This window comes from Schistocerca piceifrons, chromosome 7, assembly GCF_021461385.2.
Source record: "Schistocerca piceifrons isolate TAMUIC-IGC-003096 chromosome 7, iqSchPice1.1, whole genome shotgun sequence".
NCBI classification, from domain to species: Eukaryota; Metazoa; Arthropoda; class Insecta; order Orthoptera; family Acrididae; genus Schistocerca; species Schistocerca piceifrons.
Genome location: NC_060144.1, coordinates 435,439,667 through 435,461,879, shown reverse-complemented (window position 1 = coordinate 435,461,879; position 22,213 = coordinate 435,439,667). Strand labels below are relative to the sequence as shown.

General features: G+C 43.4%; 1 protein-coding gene across 1 annotated transcript in view; it reads right to left on the bottom strand.

Moving 5' to 3' along the window:
* Positions 1-22,213, bottom strand: part of LOC124805240 — a 329,228-nt gene that overhangs the window by 82,947 nt on the left and 224,068 nt on the right. Inside the window, exon 5 of the mRNA XM_047265748.1 lies at positions 572-725. Coding sequence (XP_047121704.1) covers positions 572-725 — 154 coding nt within the window. The remainder of the gene's footprint in view (positions 1-571; positions 726-22,213) is intronic.

Here is a 22,213-nt window from a genome sequence, read left to right as displayed (position 1 = left end):
AGGTATAAATAGTTCTAAGTCTAGGGGACTGATGACCTCAGATGTTAAGTCCCATAGTGCTTAGAGCCATTTGAACATTCCATGTCGGGCGATGCGTTTGGAGAAAACATTCGCTCGAATTGTCCGAAAAGTTCTTCAAACCAATCGTGAACAATTGTGGCCGTGTGACATGGCACATTTTCATCTACATCTACATCTGCATACATACTCCGCAATCCACCATACGGTGCGTGGCGGAGGGTACCTCGTATCACAACTAGCATCTTCTCTCCCTGTTCCACTCCCAAACAGAACGAGGGAAAAATGACCGCCTATATGCCTCTACACTAGCCCTAATCTCTCTTATCTTATGTTTGTGGTCTTTCCACGATTAGAGCCCACACAGAGGCATACCGACAGTCGTTCTTTCCACGAACAATACGAGACTGGAATAGAAGAGAGAACCGATAGAGGTACTCAAAGTACCGTCCGCCACACAGCGCCAGGTGGCTTGCGGATGCAGACGTAGACGTAGAGGGAAATGCAAGGCTGGAGAGGCGCCAGGGAGGGGCGGAGTGAGCGCGACACTCACCGACGCCGGCGACAGCAACGACGAGCAGCGCCCAGGCGTCGCGCGGGTGTCCCTCGCTGAAGAGCGCCAGGACCTCGAGGGGCAGCACGGCCGCGTGCAGGGCCCCCACCACGGCGTTCACCGCCACGAACACCAGCAGCGGTCCGGGCCGCTCCTGTCACAACAAAGCGTGCCCACCTCACAGCAACACACTAGAGCACCAGCCACTGGTCGAGACACACCTTGTACACTTCCGACATCGTCAGCGTGCGGGCGATCTGTACTGTCACGAACACTGAAAAAATTCTCTGCTTCCAAGACCGTTACACTCATTTATTCATGTAGATGACCGATTTAGACAGTTATTTGTCATCTTCGGAGCCATGTTTACATCATTACAAAAAAAATGGTTCAAATGGCTCTGAGCACTATGGCACTTAACATCTGTGGTCATCAGTCCCCTAGAACTTAGAACTACTTAAACCTAACTAACCTAAGGACATCACACACATCCATGCCCGAGGCAGGATTCGAACCTGCGACCGTAGCAGTCGCGCGGTTCCGGACTGAGCGCCTTAACCGCGAGACCACCGCGGCCGGCTACATCATTACACAACCTCCTCCACCAGTACCGTAAGTGGTGCTATACGACGCAGTGCAGTAGGTGGTGCTATAGATTGCACCACTTACTGTACTGCTGGAGGAGTATTGTGTAATGATGTAAACATACGTCCGAAGATGGCAGCAAAAAAATTCCGAAATCGGTCATCTATATGAATAAATGATTTTAATTCAACTTAAACCCAGTACATGTAAAACTGAAGCATGTACTTTTTGTGGTGTCACCGCCAGACACCACACTTGCTAGGTGGTAGCCTTTAAATCGGCCGCGGTCCGTTAGTATACGTCGGACCCGCGTGTCGCCACTGTCAGTGATTGCAGACCGAGCGCCGCCACACGGCAGGTCTGGAGAGACTTCCTAGCACACGCCCCAGTTGTACAGCCGACTTTGCTAGCGATGGTTACGCTCTCATTTGCCGAGACGATAGTTAGCATAGCCTTCAGCTACGTCATTTGCTACGACCTAGCAATGCGCCATTATCATTTGCTATTTATCTTGTGATGCATGTACCGTCAGACCGATGTTCACCAATTATGGATTAAAGTTAAGTATTCCAGAAGCTACGTACTTTTTTTACTAGACTCAACTCCTTTAACTGTTCCAGACCTCACGCCAGCCTGCGTGAGCTTAAACGCGTGCCTTTCGGCTACCTCATAGTGGCTTGGCTGTCTCGCCAAGTCACAACACTTTTCACCTCAACAACAAACAAGCTAACACACAGCTCAGAGTGAAACTTAACGGAAACTCTCTTTGCCATAACAAGTATCCTAAGTACCTTGGTGTCACCCACAACCGCACCCCACATAGAAAACATCTTGAAAATACTGCTGCCAAGATAAAAACTCGTAACAATATTATTCAAGAATTGTGTGCAATGACATGGGGAGCTTCAGGAGATACATTGCGCACATCATGCATTGCGCTGGTCTTCTCAGCAGCAGTGTGCTGTGCCCCAGTGTGGCTAAACAGCTGCCACACCAACTTGATCGACGTCCAGTTAAGCCACACTCTGCGGTTAATAACTGGGACAATCCGACCAACACCGATTTATTGGCTTCCTCTGCTGAGCAACATCTATCCACCCGCAATCCGTAAAAGCGATACCTTGCTTAGGAATGCCTCAAGCTACAGGAGAACCTGGAATTACCAATACACGAAGACATAGCAAGTCTACGACAAAACAGACTCCGTTCAAAAAACCTACCATTACGGCAAGCAGAGCAGAGATGCCACTGATACCGGGTTGAGGGACCTGTGGGATCAGAATCGTCAACTTATTGAAAGTCCTGAAGACCGTGACTGGTTCCCAAAGTATAACTGTGATACTACTGGTACAGAACTCGACTGGAAACTATGGATCAACTTGAACAGAGCTCGCACTGGGCATGGACGATGCGCAGACTTTGTTTTTCAAATAGGGTGCTACAGAGTCTCCGGTTTGTGGCTGTGGGTCTCCAAACCAGACAATCAAGCACTTTAGAGATGAATGCTCCTTGCATTTCTATCAGGGGAGTTGTAGCGACCACATAAAAGCTGATGATACAGCTCTTATATGGACTGGACTACGAACTTAGATATTGACATTCAGTTAATTTTATGTGTAGTTTTGTGTTTTCATATTCTTGTTATGTACATATACTGATGTTATATACATGGATTTTTAAACTGCATGTGAACCATACGAATAAATAAATAAACGAATAAATAAAATGCCACCACCACCTGTGTCCAACATCAATGTGTAATAACATCTCACAGATGGCAGATGGCAGCACTAGCAATGGAGGTATGTCCGGCTAGTTGGGGGATGCGGAAAACACTGCAACTGTTGTCGTAATGTGGAAACAGAGTGAATTATCTGACGTCCAAAAGGACATTTTCGTTGGCTTTTACTCCTGGAAGCACTTCCGAAATGGCTTTGTTCGTAAACTGTCCGTGTACCACCATTGTTAAAGTATACTGTGCAGGGCAAAATGGCTCTATCCAAAACTGGCGCCAAGGCAGCTGTGATGCACCACATAGCAAAGATGACGGGGTTGAGAGGCAGCTGTGGAGGTGTGTACAGACAAACAGATTGAGCGGCTGACCTCCCAGATGAACCACGAAGCTACCAACAGCGTCGCCTCAATTGCCGCTGCCGGCCGGGGTGGCCGAGCGGCTCTAGGCGCTACAGTCTGGAAGCGCGCGACCGCTACGGTCGCAGGCTCGAATCCTGCCTCGGGCATGGATGTGTGTGATGTCCTTAGGTTAGTTAGGTTTAAGTAGTTCTAAGTCCTAGGGGACTGATGACCTCAGATGTTAAGTCCCGTAGTGCTCAGAGCCATTTGAACCATCAATTGCCGTTCAGTGAACATTGCTGCATATGGGCCTCCGCGGCAGGCACTTCCTTCAAGCATCCATGCTGACTGCTGTTCATCAGTGATGATGGCTGGAATTTGGACGCCAGTGTCGCAAACGGACATCCGACTGAGTGGTGACAGGTGGCTTTTTAATATGAATCATGTCTTATGCTCTGTCGAACAGGTGGCTGTTGACATGTACGGCGTGAAATGCCTGAAAACAAACATTCTGCAACAATCGTTGGAAGGATCCACGCCAGAGGGCATTCCTTGAGTGATCTCGTCATTCTGGACGGCACAATCGATCGAGACTAGTATGCATCTATCTTTGGAGACCCCTGTATGGAGTTTGTTTCTTCTCAGCACAATAGCATCTACCAGCAGCACAATGCAATGTGTCACACTGCTCGCCATGTGCGGGTATGGTTTGAAGAGGAGCAGGATGAGTTTACCGTACTCCCGTGGTCACCATACTAATCAGGAATGGGTGGGTCCACCTCGATCGGACTGCTGGTACCCTGGATTATCAACTGAGAAACCTAAACAAAGGTGGCCACAGCACTGGAGTCAGCATGGCTGCCGGTACCTTGACAGATTGCAGGGCACTCTCACTTCTGAGTCGGTGTTATGCTGCTTGATGTTCTTAGGGAAGATGATCATTATTATGATCTGACTTCATATATCATGATGAAATGGTGTGCAGTAGCTAATGCTCTTGCTTGTGAGCTCTATGGAAGTAATAATGGTAAGCTTTACCTGCATTCAAAGGAGTAGGGTGCCGATTTAAACGACTGCAGTAAAAGCTCAGCGACTGTGGGCCGAGGATAGCGAGTTTTTTCTGTGGAACCTGGGTAGAAACATTTCCAGATGACCAGGTTCCACAGTCTCATTGTGCAGACATGTTGGTTGACGCTGGACAGTCGGCATCTGCGTCCAGGTAGACTGACTAGCGCTGAGAAGTCGCCGCTGCATTGGCCAGTGCATTGTAGACCGGCAATAAATCAGAGGATGGGCCCTTGTTAGGCAGGAAGCTGACGAGACAACTGTGAGCGTTCTGCGAATTTCCGTGGGACAGGTGACTGGCGCCCAGACGCCCAGACTCTGTTACAAAACATATTTGTGAAACTACGAGTCTTTTAGCGAGTTTATGGCCGTTCTTTGGAAACTTCAAAATGGACGCAACAGGGGAGATAACAAGCTTTTTATGGAGGGGTGTGGTTCCATCCCGGTCTGTTGTTAGCAAAAAGACAAGGCGTAAACACATGGGAAAGAGGCCGTGAAGCTGAATCTTTTTTCCTTTTCCCCCAATTAACTTTAAAGTCTCTGATTGGCTAAATCGGAGTATGCGGAGCAAGAGGCGCTCTCCAAGCTTCGAATACCGCGCTCCAGCTCGTGATTGGCTTGTGCTAAAGTGGGGGAAGTCAAAGATGTAAATGGGCTTTTGCTACCGAGCTGAGGAGGAAAGCGAACAGAAAGAAAAAATCACTCTTGTACTGTCTCTTCGCTAGTAAAGAACTGCAGGTCTCTACCTAAATGGTGGGACTTGTGCCCTTTGCTAGTGTGCCTCTGCCAGTTACCTTCTGAACCGTCAGAGGTACTGCTTCTTGCATCATGCACACAACGAATGATGTGTGGGTGTACTTATTTGTCTTGAGTCAGCCATCTAAACATTTGACATATTCCGTCACGCATAGTCGTGGCACAGGTTAAATTGGTTTGACAGACCAGCAAACGGGTCCACCTGCACACTGGAATCCACCGGGGTTTCAGAGGCTCATAGGGAAGGACCTGCGTTCCGAATAAACAGAACGCGAGACCGCGTACTAGCAATTTTCCGGCGCGCTATTAATAACAGATTGCGGCCGTCCATGACTTCAGTCGCTGAAAGGATCGTGGTATGACGCCCTGACCAGCAGAAGGGTAAAGTATTCGCTGCTACGTGGTAGGGTTCCGAAGTATGTTTCTCAGCAACCTGTTCTTTTGAACAATATTTTTCTTTTTTGGAATAGTATAGATGCTTGTTTGTGCGGCAGTTTTTATGCCATACCCCGAATTCACGTGTATGAAGTCTGATAGAGAGATTAGTGTTCTGGTTAGTGTCGTGTGTCGATCCCCAGCTGATCACTTTGTCCACCATATAATCCATATTAGTGAAAGCGTTTGTGAAATAAAAATGTTTGTGTCACGTTTCTTTAGTAATTTTTTATATTGTGATGTTAAGAAAGAATAAATGTATTGTGATTTAGATCACAATTTCTACCTGTGTTCTGATTATCATTACCTTGCCATTATTATTAAAGGCCTGATTTCAGCCGCGCGGGATTAGCCGAGCGGTCTGGGGCGCTGCAGTCACGGACTGTGCGGCTGGTCCCGCCGGAGGTTCGAGTCCTACCTCGGGCATGGGTGTGTGTTTGTCCTTAGGATAATTTAGGTTAAATAGTGTGTAAGCTTAGGGACTGATGACCTTAGCAGTTAAGTCCCATAAGATTTCACACATATTTAAACATTTTTTGCCTGATTTCAAAAGAAAATAGTTAGCTTGCAACCTCATTGACAATCTTCCTGCGCGTCTCGCATTGTTACGCTCTGCAAAATGTTATTGAGGCTTTTGACAGGTTGACTGGACAGTGTATAAAAGATTGAAGCGATTTCACCGATTTGCTGTTGTTACATTATTTGACACATTGCCACAGGGCTTGGTGCACACATAGAAAAACTAAAAATTTTTGTAACTTATTAAAAGTGCTCCATATGTGCTCCCCTACTGATTCCACAGATATGAAGTCGATAATCAAGTTCTTCCTACACTTCGGCGCAGCATGTCCCTGTCAATCTCTTCAGAAGTACTGCTGATCTGAGCTCACAGTTCTGATGGTTCAAATGGCTCTGAGCACTATGGAATATAACATCTGAGGTCATCAGTCCCCTAGACCTTAGAACTACTTAAACGTGACTAACCTAAGGACATCACACACATCCATGCCCGAGGCAGGATTCGAACCAGTGACCGTAGCGGAGCGGTCGCGCGGTTCCAGACCGAAGCACCTAGAACCGCTCGGTCACGCTGGTCGGCTCTCGCAGTTCTGGTAACTTTGTTGGTGAAGGAGGGGTAAACACTGAATCTTTCACATAACCCCATACACAAAGATCGCAAGAAGTTAGGTCGAGAGAGTATTGAGGCCATGACATGAACTGCTGATCATCAGTTCCACCACTACCGATCCACCGGTTTGTCAATTTCCTGTTTAAGAATTCATGAACAGCATGTGGATTATCAACCTGTTGCTAGATAAAATCCACACTGTCGGTCTCCCGTTGTGCATCGAGCCAATTTCCCAGCACGTCCAGACGCACGTGCCCTGTAACGGTCTTTTTGCAAAAGAAGAAGCGACCCTAAACTCTAAACCGCGGTAACGCGCAGAACACGTTAACTGATGGGGAATCTCGAACGTGCTGTTGACTGCGCCATTTTAAGCACAACATACACTTTCTCGGTGGCTGTCTCCTCCTTGCCTAACTGCTCACTGTTGTGCTCTCGTGGCAGAAATCAGAAAGTGCGGCTGCAACAATACAAACTCTTCCAGCTTTTCTGTACCAGTTTTGTGGCAGTAGGTCAATTAATATAACTACAGTGACTTTATAAAATCGCTTCAGTCATTTATAACCTTGTACTTCACTGGAGAAAAACGGAAAGCGCTACAGGCAGGGCCAGTCCGAGGACATTTTTCCGTATCATTTGGCGCCCTCTGCCATCCCACTCCCCCCTTTTCCTCCTACACCTTCAACAGTGTCAGTTTCCGCTGCTACTCGTAAGAAATCATGCACTTAGATGTGCTCCCGACGGCCCTCTCAGACTGACGGTTCGAGAGGCCGCTACTAATTGTGATACGGCCTGTATAGAAATCTTCCAGTTGTGGCGCCTCTAGCGGCTGCTTGTGCCGCTTGTCCGTTGGGTCGGCCGTGGCTGCAGGACGTTCCAGTGGAAACAACATATATCTCACCTCGGAAAAACAACAGTGGGATGGGACACTACAGTGAAAACAACAAGTTCCTCAGTTTAGAGCACAAGTAGCAGGTTACGGACCCTTGTGCAAACAATAAAAAAAAAACTTGAAACACCATAGCTCTAATGCTCTCCTGATTTATTTTGCTTTCTGTTTTGTTCAACATTCCATCATTGAGTTCTGTAATTACTGTATGATTCATTCTATACCATAAGAATGTTTACTTTTTTCTTTGCAAAACTTTGATATCATGGTAAAATGCCGGCCGAGGTGGCCGAGCGGTTCTAGGCGCTACAGCCTGCAACCGCGCGACCACTACGGTTGCAGGTTCCAGTCGTGCCTCGGGCATGATGTGTGTGATGTCCTTAGGTTAGTTAGGTTTAAGTACTTCTAAGTTCTAGGGGACTGATGACAACAGAAGTTAAGTCTCGTACTGCTCAGAGCCAGTTGACCTGGTAAACATATGCGATGTATTGTCTTTATTAGTTAAATTTTTTGCCTCACTAGGCGGGAGACAAAACTTATTATATATAACTGAAAATTTGTTCAAATAATTTTATGTTTAACTGTCAGTATGTTCAAATGATATGTTTTGTTCAAAATGTCTTGTTACTCTGTATTTGCTGATCCTCACTTAGGGTTCTTAGTTCTTTATATGTATAAAAGGTGTTGTGGTTCCCCTCGGGAACGGAATCGCGCAAAATGTGCTTGGCATGAAGGAAGAGGTGGGACAAAGAGTTAGTCTGGGACGAGCTACTTACCCATCAACTGCTCATGTAAAAGTTGTGTATTGTGCTGGTGCCGAGAGAGGCTTTGCGTGCCGTTTTCCAATCTGCCAATGCCTCGGATGGGTGGATAAATAGCTGGAACTATTCTGGAATTGGTATCTATCATCGCCACCAAGAAATGACAGAGTCCAGCAAAAACCTGCAAATCCACCTACCAACATGCACTCGCCACGATATTGCACAATCATTGTAACGGAATAGAAGAATCTTAGAAATGTACAGTGAAGGATCACCTCTCGTGGATGATTTATTTGATTTCAGTCATAAGGTAAACAAAAAGACTCTCTATGAAAACTTACCTTGATTTATCATTTGTCACATATCCACTTAGGATCCTTCCCACGCTAAAGTGATTACCGAGTGTCCTTATTGAAAAAATATTAAAGCCCAGTGTTTTACTAATTAATGCCTCTTGAATATAATAAAAAGAAAGTTAAAGTTATGTGGCAAAAGAGTGTGCTAAAATAAATGATGTTTGTTGAAAGTAATCTCGCAATCAAAACTGCTTTCCAGAGACTAACATAAATAATTGAATATAAAGCAGTAGAGTAGTTCAAACAGGCATTATAACAATCTGCTGTTACTTTTAAAAATTTAAAGTTCTTAAAACTGAGGCTTATAAAGTTTTGCTTAGCTAATGATCATAGGGCTGCCTGTTGTAAATTGCAAAAGGTGAGTCAGTATCGTACAAATATGTCAATATAGAGTCTCACTGCAGTGAAAGTTGATAACTGCAATTGTGGAAAGTTATATACTCATGCTTACTAAGTGCTTGTTTCTCTTGTGTACTGAAAGTGCATATTAATAGCGTAACAGGATCCACTGTTTGTCTATTGTGCTCATGATAGATAACAATTAACAGAAAGACCACTATCTATGAAAACAGTAATTTCTTGTATTCAGAGGACAGTGAGAAGTAGTTTGCTAGCGAACTTTTTTTACTCCCGTGTCAGTTAGAAAAGTAATTCGTACAAGAAAGACTAAACTTATGCCTAGTTTATAATTTTTCAGTGAACTTTATTCACATCTCATGTCAGATAGGAAAGTGTTTGAAAAGTAATACTAAATTTATGTGCAAATTATGATTCTAAAGTGCACTTCAATTGTAATATTATTGAAACAATTCAGTTTGAGGAACCTTGAAGGCAAAAGTGTATGTCATTATCTGTCGTACTTATGCAAATAGCTTTGTTCTTCTATAACTGTTAGCACTTTCTTTAACGTCAACATCTGCTAGTGATAGAGTTCATTTCACTTTCGTGTGATAAGGTATAGGCTGTGTCTGTCCATGAAACTTACTCATATCTACTTGCTTGAGCAAGAACGTTAAATATTCTCATGCCTAATTAGGCTGGCGACCCTTTTTTTTACTCTTTGAACACTGTGGATAGGTAAAATATTGTTTGTTACTGTATAAATATTTACGTAATTCTGACTTTCATTTTCGATAAAACACCTCCATTAGGTACATCACGTTCAACACAACAAAATTCCTTTCAGAGGGTACCACTGCACTGTTGCTTTATACCATAACTGCTTTAACAAGATAGTTTCATTATACGGCCTTCCTTCAGCTTTAAGGTTATGGTATAGCACGAGGAGTGGTAGTGTTATAAACTGCAGGAGCTTGGGATAATCACGTAGAATCGACACGTATCTGACCTCCGAAAGCAGCCAGGTGGGTAGTGGTCTGAGGTGAGGCACGTATTGTTTGCAGTGAAGAATCCTGGCTGACAGCTGCTGTTTTGAGGTAACATACGTGTTGTTTGCAGAACATAGGTTAACGTCTCATCGCACGCCAGGTCGTTAGAGACGGAGCTCACGCTCGGATTAGGAAAGGACGGCTAAAGAAATCGGCCGTGTCTTTATCAAAGGAACCATTCCGGCATTTGCCTTAAGTGAGCTAGAGAAATCACAGAAAACTTAAATCTGCGTGGTTGGTTGGTTGTTTTTGGGGAAGGAGACCAGACAGCGTGGTCATCGGTCTCATCGGATTAGGGAAGGATGGGGAAGGAAGTCGGCCGTGCCCTTTCAGAGGAACCATCCCGGCATTTGCCTGGAAAATCTGCGTGGCTGGCCGGGGATCTGAACAGTCACCCTCCTGCATGAGAGTCCAGTATGCCAACCACTGCAACCTCGCTCGGGAGTTTTTTGTGCTGGAAAATTCTGGTGCGTTGCTGGTGATGTGAGGTAAGGTACGCGTTGAATTCACAGCCTTGTGATGGCGTTCTGAGGTTATGTACACTCTTTGACATAAAACTCGACCGGCGGCCGGCCGCTTCAGAGGCTAAGTCCGCGCCGATCGCGACATGGGACAATAAAACTGGCCAACTCGCTAATTCTCTAAGTCCGGTTATCTGCACAATCTGGTAACACTGTAGACTGCGGCACTTCCTGGAGGAAAACTTGTCCCATGATAGAGAAACACTAGGCTGATTACGCCTGTGGTCTAGCGGTAGCGTGCGTTGTTTCTGTTAGTAATGTCAGTTGATTGAGAGCAGCTGGCACAAAATTTTTTTATAGCCTCTTCTGTCTGAATGCTGAAGACGTGAATGTAATGGTAGCGAAGATTCAATCTATTTCGCTTTCTGACACACCGATATCAAAATTTTATCCAGTAACGATTTTGCGGCAGATTTCCTGCAGACTGTCCTCCTCTGGACGCTGTATGCGGCAAAGCTCCGGGATCCATTTGCTGGCTACCGGCAGCGGCCGTGGCGACAGCAGCGGCGCTGCACTCCTCCGTTCTTTATCGAAAGCGCCTGCTCCCGCTCATCGCTTTTGAAGATTTAAAACGCTTTATTATTAAATGTTGCTCCACAGAAAATTTCTACGATTTCCATTCACGCTCAAAAGCAACGGAGACAGACGCCCTGATTAGTAGGCGGGTATTATATTACATTAATCGGCAAGAGCTGAGTATGGCCCGAAATTAATTTTATAGACTGGGACGAAATTAAACCACCTCGCTACATTCGATGAATTTATAAATCCTTCATACCTCGTTTCTTTTCCTTTCAAACTCAATTATTTGTGCAACTTTTGGTCAATGTTCGGATGTTTTCGTCAAGCCGGGGTGAGCGCCTGTGGTGTAAAGTGTATTACAGTTCTTGTTTCATTCCTTATGGTAACTCTATGCGATAAACTGTGTGAATACCTTGCAATGCATGCTCTGTAGCAGTGCAGGAACACTGCACATTTGGAGTTCCATGTATGGGTTCATGAAGTATTTAATGTTGATCGGAAGTGATAGTTAAGGTCATCAGATTTAGACCAGAAAAATTTGTCGTTTTGGAGGTTTCAGAGAACGGAAAGGAATTGCTAACGCCGGTGTTAGAAAACGTCTACAGTTAAATGCTATTGCAAAAATTTAGAAGAGGGGTACTATATTAATCAACATGTGCACTTCATAAACAACCTTCTGACATGTTAGACCTATATGACGAACAAGACTCAAATTTATATCGCTGACAGTCGCTTTGAATCTTTTCAGGATCTATTTTACAGTGAAGCACCTTGGCATTTGCAAAGCAGACATCCATGATATTAACTTAATTTACTAAGTGGAATCGGACGAAGATTGATGTTTAAAGGCATTCTAAAGGCATTCTACAGATTTCGTATAAAGAATTTTTACTAGCCGTTTGCAACTCCATTAATTAAAATGGAAAATAAAAGGTTGTAGTCAGCGGCTTCCACCGAGATTGGAACTGCTATGTCATACAGTACGACCACCGCAATGCACAAGGGAACCTCTTTTTTTTTTTAATTTTGCTTTTTTTCTTTTACTTTTTTTGACGATTACCCCTTTTTTTCTCTCTTATTTTAAAGCCCCTTAGGAAAATGGTAATAAAAAAAGAAACTAAGTGCCACCGCCACTTTTCATCCTATAACAAAAAAAACAAAAAAAAACTGGTCCACTTCAGGCGTTGGCTTCTGACTAAACCTACCCCAAGAGCTGCCTATATACCAGGGGAAATATGGGAATTCAAGGTTAGGGCTATCATTACAAACAAAACAAAATCTTCCTTTTTCTGAATTTTATTTTTATTTTGATTTTTGTTTTGTTTATTTTTGTTGTGTAATTGATCAGACGCCTTCTGCGCCCCGCTGGTAATATGTTGAGTCACGTCTTCTCGAAATTGGTGTGTTCCGTTCAGTAGTTCAGAAATGTTCATTGGTTCAAACTGGTAACCTTCTTCACTCTTGGCTTAACACATTCCAGCTGCGAGGCGGATCGTGGAAAGCACTCCCAAGGAAGTTCGAGAAATATTGTCTGTATTTTGGGTGGCGGACAACGACATAATGACGGTCGTTGAGGTATGTCCAAAAATCGAGTACAGAGTCTACAGTTTTCCCAACTAGGTAGTGAATGGCATGTCCGCGAATCCAATTCACAGCATTGGTCTTTGTCCGAGGAAAATAGTCACGTCCCGGAACTAATAATGAAAGGGGAGTATTCCGATTCAGAATGTCCCGCGTTAGAAAAGCCACAATATGACGAATAACCTCTGAGCTAACGACACACTGGCGACCACAGACGGACTATAGTCACTGCGATGTTGCCTGAGCCTCAAAACGCAACCTTAAAACACACAAACAGGTGTTACTTATGTGAAGAACGCCGTTCTTGGAGTCCAGAAATTAATTATACTTTCTAAGTGTCTCATCTTACAGTGGATAATATCGTACGAGTCTTCGATGTGGAAAACGAATGTCAAGTGAATTTAGCGAGGTAACGCCGGCCTACACCCGGAAGTAAATGCACTATCAGAGTGTTGACAAATACTTGCTACGACGCTGCCATTTCTCGGTTCTCTTACGAGGCAGTTCTTCAGCGAAATGCTTGCCGTGATTCTCCGATACGGTCCTTCAGAGTGGAGACGCGCGCGCACGTTTGGTTTTTATGCGGCATTCTCCCCTGATGGTTTCTGACGTCGCCTTGTGGGCTATGTCTACATTTGAGACATTCAATTATCATTAATCCAGAATGATACAAGTTTCAGCTTCCGGCGTGGAAGAAGGCTGTTGACGCCGACATTATATCATTTCAACGTAGGGAAAGCAAAACGGGTCATTCAATGTTTCTCATTCAACATAAAGCATGTGAGACAATTTTCCGTAACGTTCATAATCATCTAAAAATACAAACGAGGTAAAAATACATCTGAAGCTTATTCGAATTGAATATAATGTAAGATACCAAACGCTTTACACCTCGATGTCGAATTTGCCCACGTGAAATCATTTGCAGCATACAAAAAAAAGTCATGATTACCACGAGAATGAAGAAATATGTTGGTACGGATGGAAGCAAGGAGAGAAGCAGTCAACAAATATTCGATTCCTCATGGCATTCATTTAATTTGAGACGTAAGAAGAGTTAAAGCGGGATATTACTTTCGTTAACACGAAAGATATGCCGCACATATTGATAACGAGGAAGGCTGCGTCTTCATACGTTTCCTCCTTGAAATCTGTATGCTCTCTTATATACTAAGTAGCCTGATCATTGTTTCAGTAATGTTACCCTCTTGTTTGACCCCGTAACGATGAACAGATTCCAAATGCATGTCTCAGCATGAAAGTAGCTGTTCGAACCCTTCCTGGGTTGCTTTTTGTCTTTTATTGCTTGGAATTCCTGAAGCAGACCACTGTGCCTTCTCCCCTTGTGGGTTAGGTCTCAAAACTAAACCGCTTTTTATCCAATGGCATCATTTATTCAGACAGCATCAGCACAAGACTGTCAAACAAAGCCTTCCATTTACAGTTGCAACACTCTAACCAGCACTGACCGAAGTGTAATCCACGGTCATGGTCCGAAATTAGCAGCTGTCTGCTACTGTGGCAAAGTCCGTACTACACTTTCGATTCCGCAGCACCATTTTATCTGGTAACACTGTGTAGTTGCAGAGTTGTGCCAGCATGTCTGTCCTCACACTGTCAACTTTATGTATCTCACTTCTCCTGTAGCGTTGATCACAAGGAGCAGAAGTAAATGAGTGTATTCTGCATGACGTAACATTCAGTATTCCCTTCTTTCATAGCCACTCTTCATGTGCATCGATACCAAATAAGAATGTGAAAACTCTTGCTAGTGAGAGAATGACAATAACAATCGTAACAAGAACAATCAAATTATGAATAATGTTTATTCCAACGCAGAACGAGAATGGCTTTAAATATAAAAATCTATATCCATATCTATTGATCTTTGAGTTGGCACAATGCAAAATATTCTTAGCATTTAGTTACTGAATTTAGTTCGGGATGTTTGCAGAGAAAAGGAAAAGTCGGTACTTCTCGCCAGTGTAATATAATGGGAACCAGCAATTACCCTTTCCTTAGAACACGACTCAAGCAGGTCCCCAAGTAGGTACCAAGGCACTGCTGCATTCTGTTCCCTGACATTGCTCTGATGACGGTTAATGCAGATAGTTCCGATTATGAAATACAAAACGTATTGCATGTTAGTTCCTAGGATAGTAACATTAAATTTGCGTTGTAGACGGCACATGAACGTGACGACTATCCATATTACTCATCAATATAAAAAGACAATATTATGGGAATTTAGCAGGATTACTCAACATGAATTCTGAAATTGGTTGACTGACCGCACAGGTGCTAAACGTCGTCAAGAGTATACGATGGCCTAATCGCATTAGGAATATGAAGATCGTCTTCGACAGCTCGCAACTTTCACATTGCTATCTCCACCCTACTCCAGACAGCCCTCGGTGGAGTTGCACTAAGTTGCCGTTGCAAAGTAAGGCCTTCAAACCGACAACAGACCACATACTGAAAAATACAAGCGAGTTCTCTTGCAGCGTAAGCTTATTGTAACTAATCTAAAAATTATTGGACAGGAACATTGCCCTATTCAAAAAAAGCTGTCTAGCAGGTCCTCTAATCGCTCCTTGGTACAGTCGTTTGACTATTGAAAATGGTTCCAACAAGTCACCACTAGAAAACACTGCTCTGTACCGCAATAACTCAAGATGTAAAGTAATACCACGGTACTACAAATATCAGGGAACACCTTATCACAGATAAGACTGTCCTTAAGGCTTGTAAGCTCACATTTATTACAATAAATGACATACCTGAAATGTTACCACTCTCATTATCACGTCAGATTGGTAATGCACGTAGTAAGTTCGTCGTATTCATGATTTCCTCTTCAAAGTAACATACCGTACTTATTATTTAACACAAAATGACATTAAAAATTTAAGTTATTCACGAGCAGCTAGTTGAGAATATGTATGAACTTCAAATGACACGACGAACCGTCTTGTTCCGCATATGGATTCAAACCCAGCTCATGCAGACTAAGCAAAGATTTCGTTACTGACGGAAACTAACAGTCATTCCTGATTAAGCATACAGAGAGTGATATACCTCGATTTTAGACAGTATCAGTTAGCAAATATCAACTTTAAATTGCGTAACGCAAACATGTTTAACAGACGCGAATTCCTACCCATCATCTATTGTCCCTGTTAACGAACTACGAGAGATGTTAAATATTGCTTCTTCACAAGTAACTTACTTGAAAAGCCGTGAGTTAAAGCTTTGTGTTGGACACGGATTCGAACCCAGAACATAATCGGATTGTTATCGAAGCACAGTCAAATGTGACATATCGGATTCACGCGGCAGTAGCTAGATGTTTTAACTGAAATGACGAGACGAAACATTAATTTTTTCCTTCCCAGGACTCCTACCCGGCACCTATCGCTGTTATATTCTAGAGAAAACGAAAGTTAAATATGGGTTTGTTGCGCCAGCAGTGATATGTGAGCATGTTTGAACTAGAAATAATATGACGAAGAGTTCAGCGCTCACTGGGAATAGAGCCCCACACATATCGTTGTTGACTACACACAAAGAGACGTCAGCTACCGAATTTTTCTCCACCAGCTGCTCAGAATAACATCTTGAACTTACAGTCATCTCGCAAATAGTTCTGTGTCTCACTGGGAGTTAAAAACGTCAGATATCGTTAGTGTTGACAACGAATGAAAATACATTAAAAATCAAAATTCTTATCCACCAGCAGATAGGTGTTCTCATGCTAGAGCTTGATAATACATAATTAAATCTTTGGTGCCGGGCCAGGATTCGATTCCATTCACGCGTAATATGTGGAGATGTTAAGGAATCTGCAGTTTTGAACAAACAACAAATTGTAGCCGAGCTGTATTGTCACGAAGGGATCAAATTCCGCGTTAAGGGCGGTCTGAGTTGCATTCCCAGTTCAGAACCAATCTTATCGACATACAGAAGCTCGGATAAAAGATGGAATAAGTGTCCTGTGACCATACATAGCGTTTGTTTCGTCACTTGAAATAAATAACTAGTATAAGAAAGGTTACTGGTGATAGAGTTTCTACATGTCGCCACTCTAGACTTTATTGTGGTTCAACCTACCGTCTACTTGGTAGAGAAGGAAAATCATCTTTAATGTGAATTTTCAGACCACACTGCCATTACATCTTCTTCACTTGGTGTAGCCAGGAGAGAATGGACTCTGTCTCTCCCTATCTAAAACCACTGACAGAACTGGGAATCCAACCCAGACCATAGGTATAACAACCTACCATCCGTCCAACAGACCACGAAATCCTCTTCTCTCATTTTTCTATCGTAACGCCGTTGCGCCACACTGGATGAGAATTCTGACACACAGGCGTCCTGTAGTAATTTGCACCATGTTCAGTAAATTCATTTACTTGGTTGACCGAATCACCATGAACTACACTGCTGGCCGCTGTAAATGCAACACCAAGAAAGACAAGAGGTAGCACAACAAAATTTATTTTGTGGATAGCATGTTGACCAAGTATCAAATGATTACGTTTACAGACGTCTGTGACATGTGGTTACTGCCAGAATCAGTAGCCAGAGTAGCCGCCATTGTTGGAGATCACCGCTGCCACACGTCTCGGCATTGAGTCAAAGAGACGTTGGATGTGTTTCTGGGGTACAGCAGCCCAAGCAGCTTCCACACGTTGCCAAAAATCATCTGGTGTGGCAGCTGGGGATGTAATCTGGGTCCCTCGTTGAGCAACCATGGACCACATGTTTTCTATCGGCGAAAGATACGGAGAGCGAGCCGGCCAGGGAAGCACTTGAATCTGGTTATTGACGAAGAACCTTTGGACAATGCGTGCCACGTGTGGTCGCGCATTATCCTGTTGAAATATGGCTGTGGCCGAGCCCTGAAGGTAAGGAAGGACAACTGGCTCCAGCACCTCGATATGTAGCGCCGGCTATTTAAAGTACCGGCAATGCGTACTAGAGGCGTGCGAGAGTAATATCCAATACCGCCCCATACCATAATACCCGGTGCTAGACCAGTGTGGCGGTGCATAATGCAGCTGTCCAGCATCCTCTCTCCACGGTGTCTCCACACTAGAATCCGACCATCGTGGTGCTGCAGACAGAAGCGTGCCTCGTCAGTAAAGACAACGTCATTCCATTCTGCCGTCCACATCCGTCTGTCATCACACCATTAGCGACGGAGACGTCTGTGGTTCTGCGTCAATGGTAGACGAAGCAATGGACGTCTTGCGGACAGACCACTCTGCAGTAAACGCCGTCGAATGGTACGCGCAGACACTGGATGATGCGTTACAGACGCAATGTGCTGTGCTATGGTTCGGGATGTCACTGAGCGATCCGTCACTGCCATGCGCACAATTTGCCTATCAGCACGTGCAGTGGTGCACCGAGGTGAATGCGATCGACCACGTCGGTCCGTCGTACCCTCCTGCATCCAATGGTCACATATCCGCATTACAGTTGTTTGGTTGCGTCCAACACGACTAGCGATTTCTCTGTATGATAATCCACAATCTCGGTAAGCCACTATCCTTCCTCTGTCGAACTCGGATACTTGATCAAACGATGTTCGCTGTTGTCTACGAGGCATAACTGATCGTCTTGTGAAACAACCACAAGGTAAAAACACGTGCCGAACGTACAGTCGCCGAAATTGCCAAGCCTTAAATGGCGCTATGAGGTGGCGCCACAGGCAGGCGTGATGTGCGTTTGCGCTGAAATTCTAATCAGTTGCATATCTCATCGCTGCAAACCCATGGTGTAAATTTCACTTGATTTGGATGATTCCTTCGGGGTGTTGCATTTACGGTGGCCAGCAGTGTAGCTGCCTCGGCTACCCAGTGCATACATTCCACTCTATATTTTGTAATCACCGAAATAAAATCACGTAACTGCCACCTACACAGAACTGCCAACAGTGTAGGATGCAGAAGTTTAAATAGGAAGTGTTCCTTTCCACTTGAGCTATTCTATTGCGCTATGTGTTTGTAGAAAACGTCGTTCAGTAAAAAAAAAAGAGAAGCTGTAACTGTTTGTCTCTCAGAAGTCAAGACCTGGCCATATGCATAATCTCACAGTGCTGTGGAATCAAAAAGTTCTGGAGGAATAGTTGTCGAGCTCTGGAGCTATTGTACCTACGTGTCAGCTAGTAGCGTAGATAAGATGTCGCGAGTTCGAATACATTCAGTGTTACATTTTTTAAAACGCAATTCTGCTGTCTGCTGAAGTTGTCAATCTAATGGAACTTTGAACATACTTCCCTTCACTTCTCAACCCAAAGTAGTAGCACGTGGAAAAAGGGCTAACTACTGTGACATTTTGTTCTGTTCAGGCTTAATAGACAGCAGGCAGCAGATGCATCTCGAAGATGTGTAGGGAGAGCGCATCGTGCCATAATATGTCAGAAAAGTATTTTCTACATTAGCTGTCGTGTGGTAGTGAGATTTTATTCTTCTTCAAACTTTGTTTCACAGCTTTAACTCAGAACAAGTTTTCTACATGCATGTAATCAATAAACTGCACGTGCATTTTCATACTGTCATAGATAACAGAGAAATCGCATATATCGTTGATGATTAATTTCTCTCTCATGTTTACTATTGTTTTAACAACACTAAAGGAAACCTTACGAAAATTGTGCACTGTATTATCAGAAATGAAATAAAACTAATCACGATAACCTTACGACGAAAGTATGTTTTAATAAAACCGAGTGTCTGTACACAAATGTGCCTCTATCGACATGAATTAGTAAAATACTACTCACTTAGATTTTGATTGGGTCTGTGTTTCATTGGTATGCTGTGTCGTACTCAAGAGGTATGCAAATGTGGCATTTCATAAATATAGTTACGTATTTTTAGAAACCCAAAATTCGCTTGTCAGCAGCGGAAAGAGGGGTTACCTGTTGTGCAGCATTGTAAGTTTTTCAACATTGCACTATGAGGCGAAAGTATTTTCTTGCGATTTCCTTATTGATGTTTGATCCGACTCCTTGTAGCTCTTTCACAGAAGGGATAAAAACGTTGCAGTCAGTGAGACTGGAACTGCAAACCATAACAGACGCTTTTCCACAGGTCACCTTGTTACCACAGAGCTGGCGAAGAGGTATGAGTCTGAGCGTCCTCTTACGACGGCAATAGTGCCTAGAACTCGTAAACCGCTATTTAAAGGTCGAGATTAGTTGCGATTTCCACCTGCAACGACTTTCCTGGGCTGAAAACCGTAAATTTACAATCATTTGTTACCCTTCAAGCGATAATAACTCAGATTATTCAATGGAAATGACAGGTAAAATCAAGTGAACTTTGAGGCTTAATTCCGTGCACACCAGGAAGTAACTCGACGATCACAGAGTTGCCAAACATACGTTGCCTTGTTGCCAAATCTCAGTTACAGTACCAGCAGGAAGAAGACGAACCGATGTGATCCTACAGCGGGCTGGGAAGTGACCATAGCTGGTGTCTCCAAGTCGCGGCTGCTACGGCCTGGAATACGTAATGCGTCTGACTCGCTTACTGTAACTAGGTTTAGGGACTGGAGCGTAGTTACTAATAATACTCAGAACTGACTGCAAACTAAGCATCATAAATCAGTAACTCTCATTGTTGTTTTTATATTTCTTTAGTAAGTGTACTCAAAACTAAGAAACTCATTCACAGGCGTTTTCGTGCCTCGCCGATAGTCGAGCACAACAAACAAATAAAAATAAAAAAGAATGTTTATGGGCGTGTGTGTGTGTGTGTGTGTGTGTGTGTGTGTGTGTGTGTGTGTAAGAGAGAGAGAGAGAGAGAGATAAAAAAGAATGAGAGTGTAAAAAATTGTTGTAAGGAAATTGAATCATGGTATTTAAAGAAATCTTTCATTGTAATGACACGTTCCACATCATTACGAAATGTCGTATCCATGATCTATGGAACAAGAAGTAATCTAATGTAATGTAATCTAATCTAAATACATCATTTTATGACTAGCCATAAAGAGTCATGAGTAACAGAAATTTTTGCCAATACCAGTAACCAAATCTAAACTTGAAAATAAAAGACGACAAGTTTTGTAATAAACCGTGACTCCTATCAAGACCCTTTCGTCCCTGTTATCTAACCACGAAAGATGTCTGATATACCTCCATTCTGAAGTAACAAAGTGTGCATGCATTTAAAGATGAAGTGCATGATGTGAAGTTCTGTGACGGAGATACAAACCCAACACGTAATCGGATTGTTAACTAAGAAAAATCAAATGTTACGTATCGGTATTTCTTACGAGCCGCTAGGTGTCTGAATCTAAAATAAGGATACAAACTTTTGTGCCTAAGAGACAATCGAACTGCACACCTACCGTGCATCCACGAACGTATCTTAAGTATCAGTTTCTTACTCACGAACAGTAAGATGTGTGCGTGTTTGACCAGAAATAACGACACCTATTGCGATTGTTGGCAACACATGAACAGACATTAAAAATGCGCGTTAATTTTCACTAGCAGGTGGGTGTGCACTTGATAGAGCTGGAAATGAAATTATGAATATTTTTGTACTGGATCAGGATTCGGACCCACATATTTACCTTTGGAGGAGACCTAGAGAAAACTGCAGTCTTGGGAAAAGGAACGAAATGATTGAACTATACTGTTCCGAGAGATTCAGATCCTCGAAAGAGGAGATGCGAATGCGAATCACAGTCCAGCACCAAATTTTTCAACGTCTCTAGTTCAATCAAGTACAAGTAAACTAAAAGACCTGTCTCTTTAAATGGCTATCGGTTCATCAAATAAAATAAAATTTGCTAATGTAAGTAAGCTTACTGGCGACTGTATTTCTGTTTACAATGACTTCCGCTATGTCATTTCCCAACGTAAACTGGCTCTGCCCAGTTGGTAATGAAGGAACGTGATGCTTAATGCTGATTCTGGATTATAACGTCTTTCTCTTGAGGTTACCAGAGGTAAAATAAATCTGTTTGTGCCTCTTAAAAGCAAATGCCTGAACCCACGAATTGCACCTGTGATAGTTCGTTCCAGCAGACCATTGTGGCCACATTTCCCAGCCCCTGGAGTGTGCTGTAACGGATGATGTGCTTAGCTTACAACATTAATCACGGTGGAAAAAATGCGAGTCTATTAAATGGTTAAGTAGAAGCATGCCTCTGACGCAGAGATTATGCTATTCTCATGTCAGCAGAATGTAAAGACTCTTCTAGGCATCATAGGCTGGATGTGAAGCCCTTTTTGATTTTTCACAAATTCAGCAAATTTCTTAGTTCGAGAAAATCCACTGTGAAGTGTGAAGTTGCCGGATAATTCGATTATTACTGTTATTATTACTATCATTTTATTCATACCGCTGCTGGAACACAAGTGCTTGAAGATCATTTAATGCCTTTTGGTTATTATAGAAGTAGTTTCCCAAGAACAGGTTCTTTCCCTGTCTGCGGAATCCTTTTCATGTTAATATCAAACATCAGCAATTACTCTTAGATTACATTAAAACTAAAGTAATTGACGAAGACGTTACTTGATGACAAAAACGCGCTGCCTTTCGTCATTTACTTGCACCTAG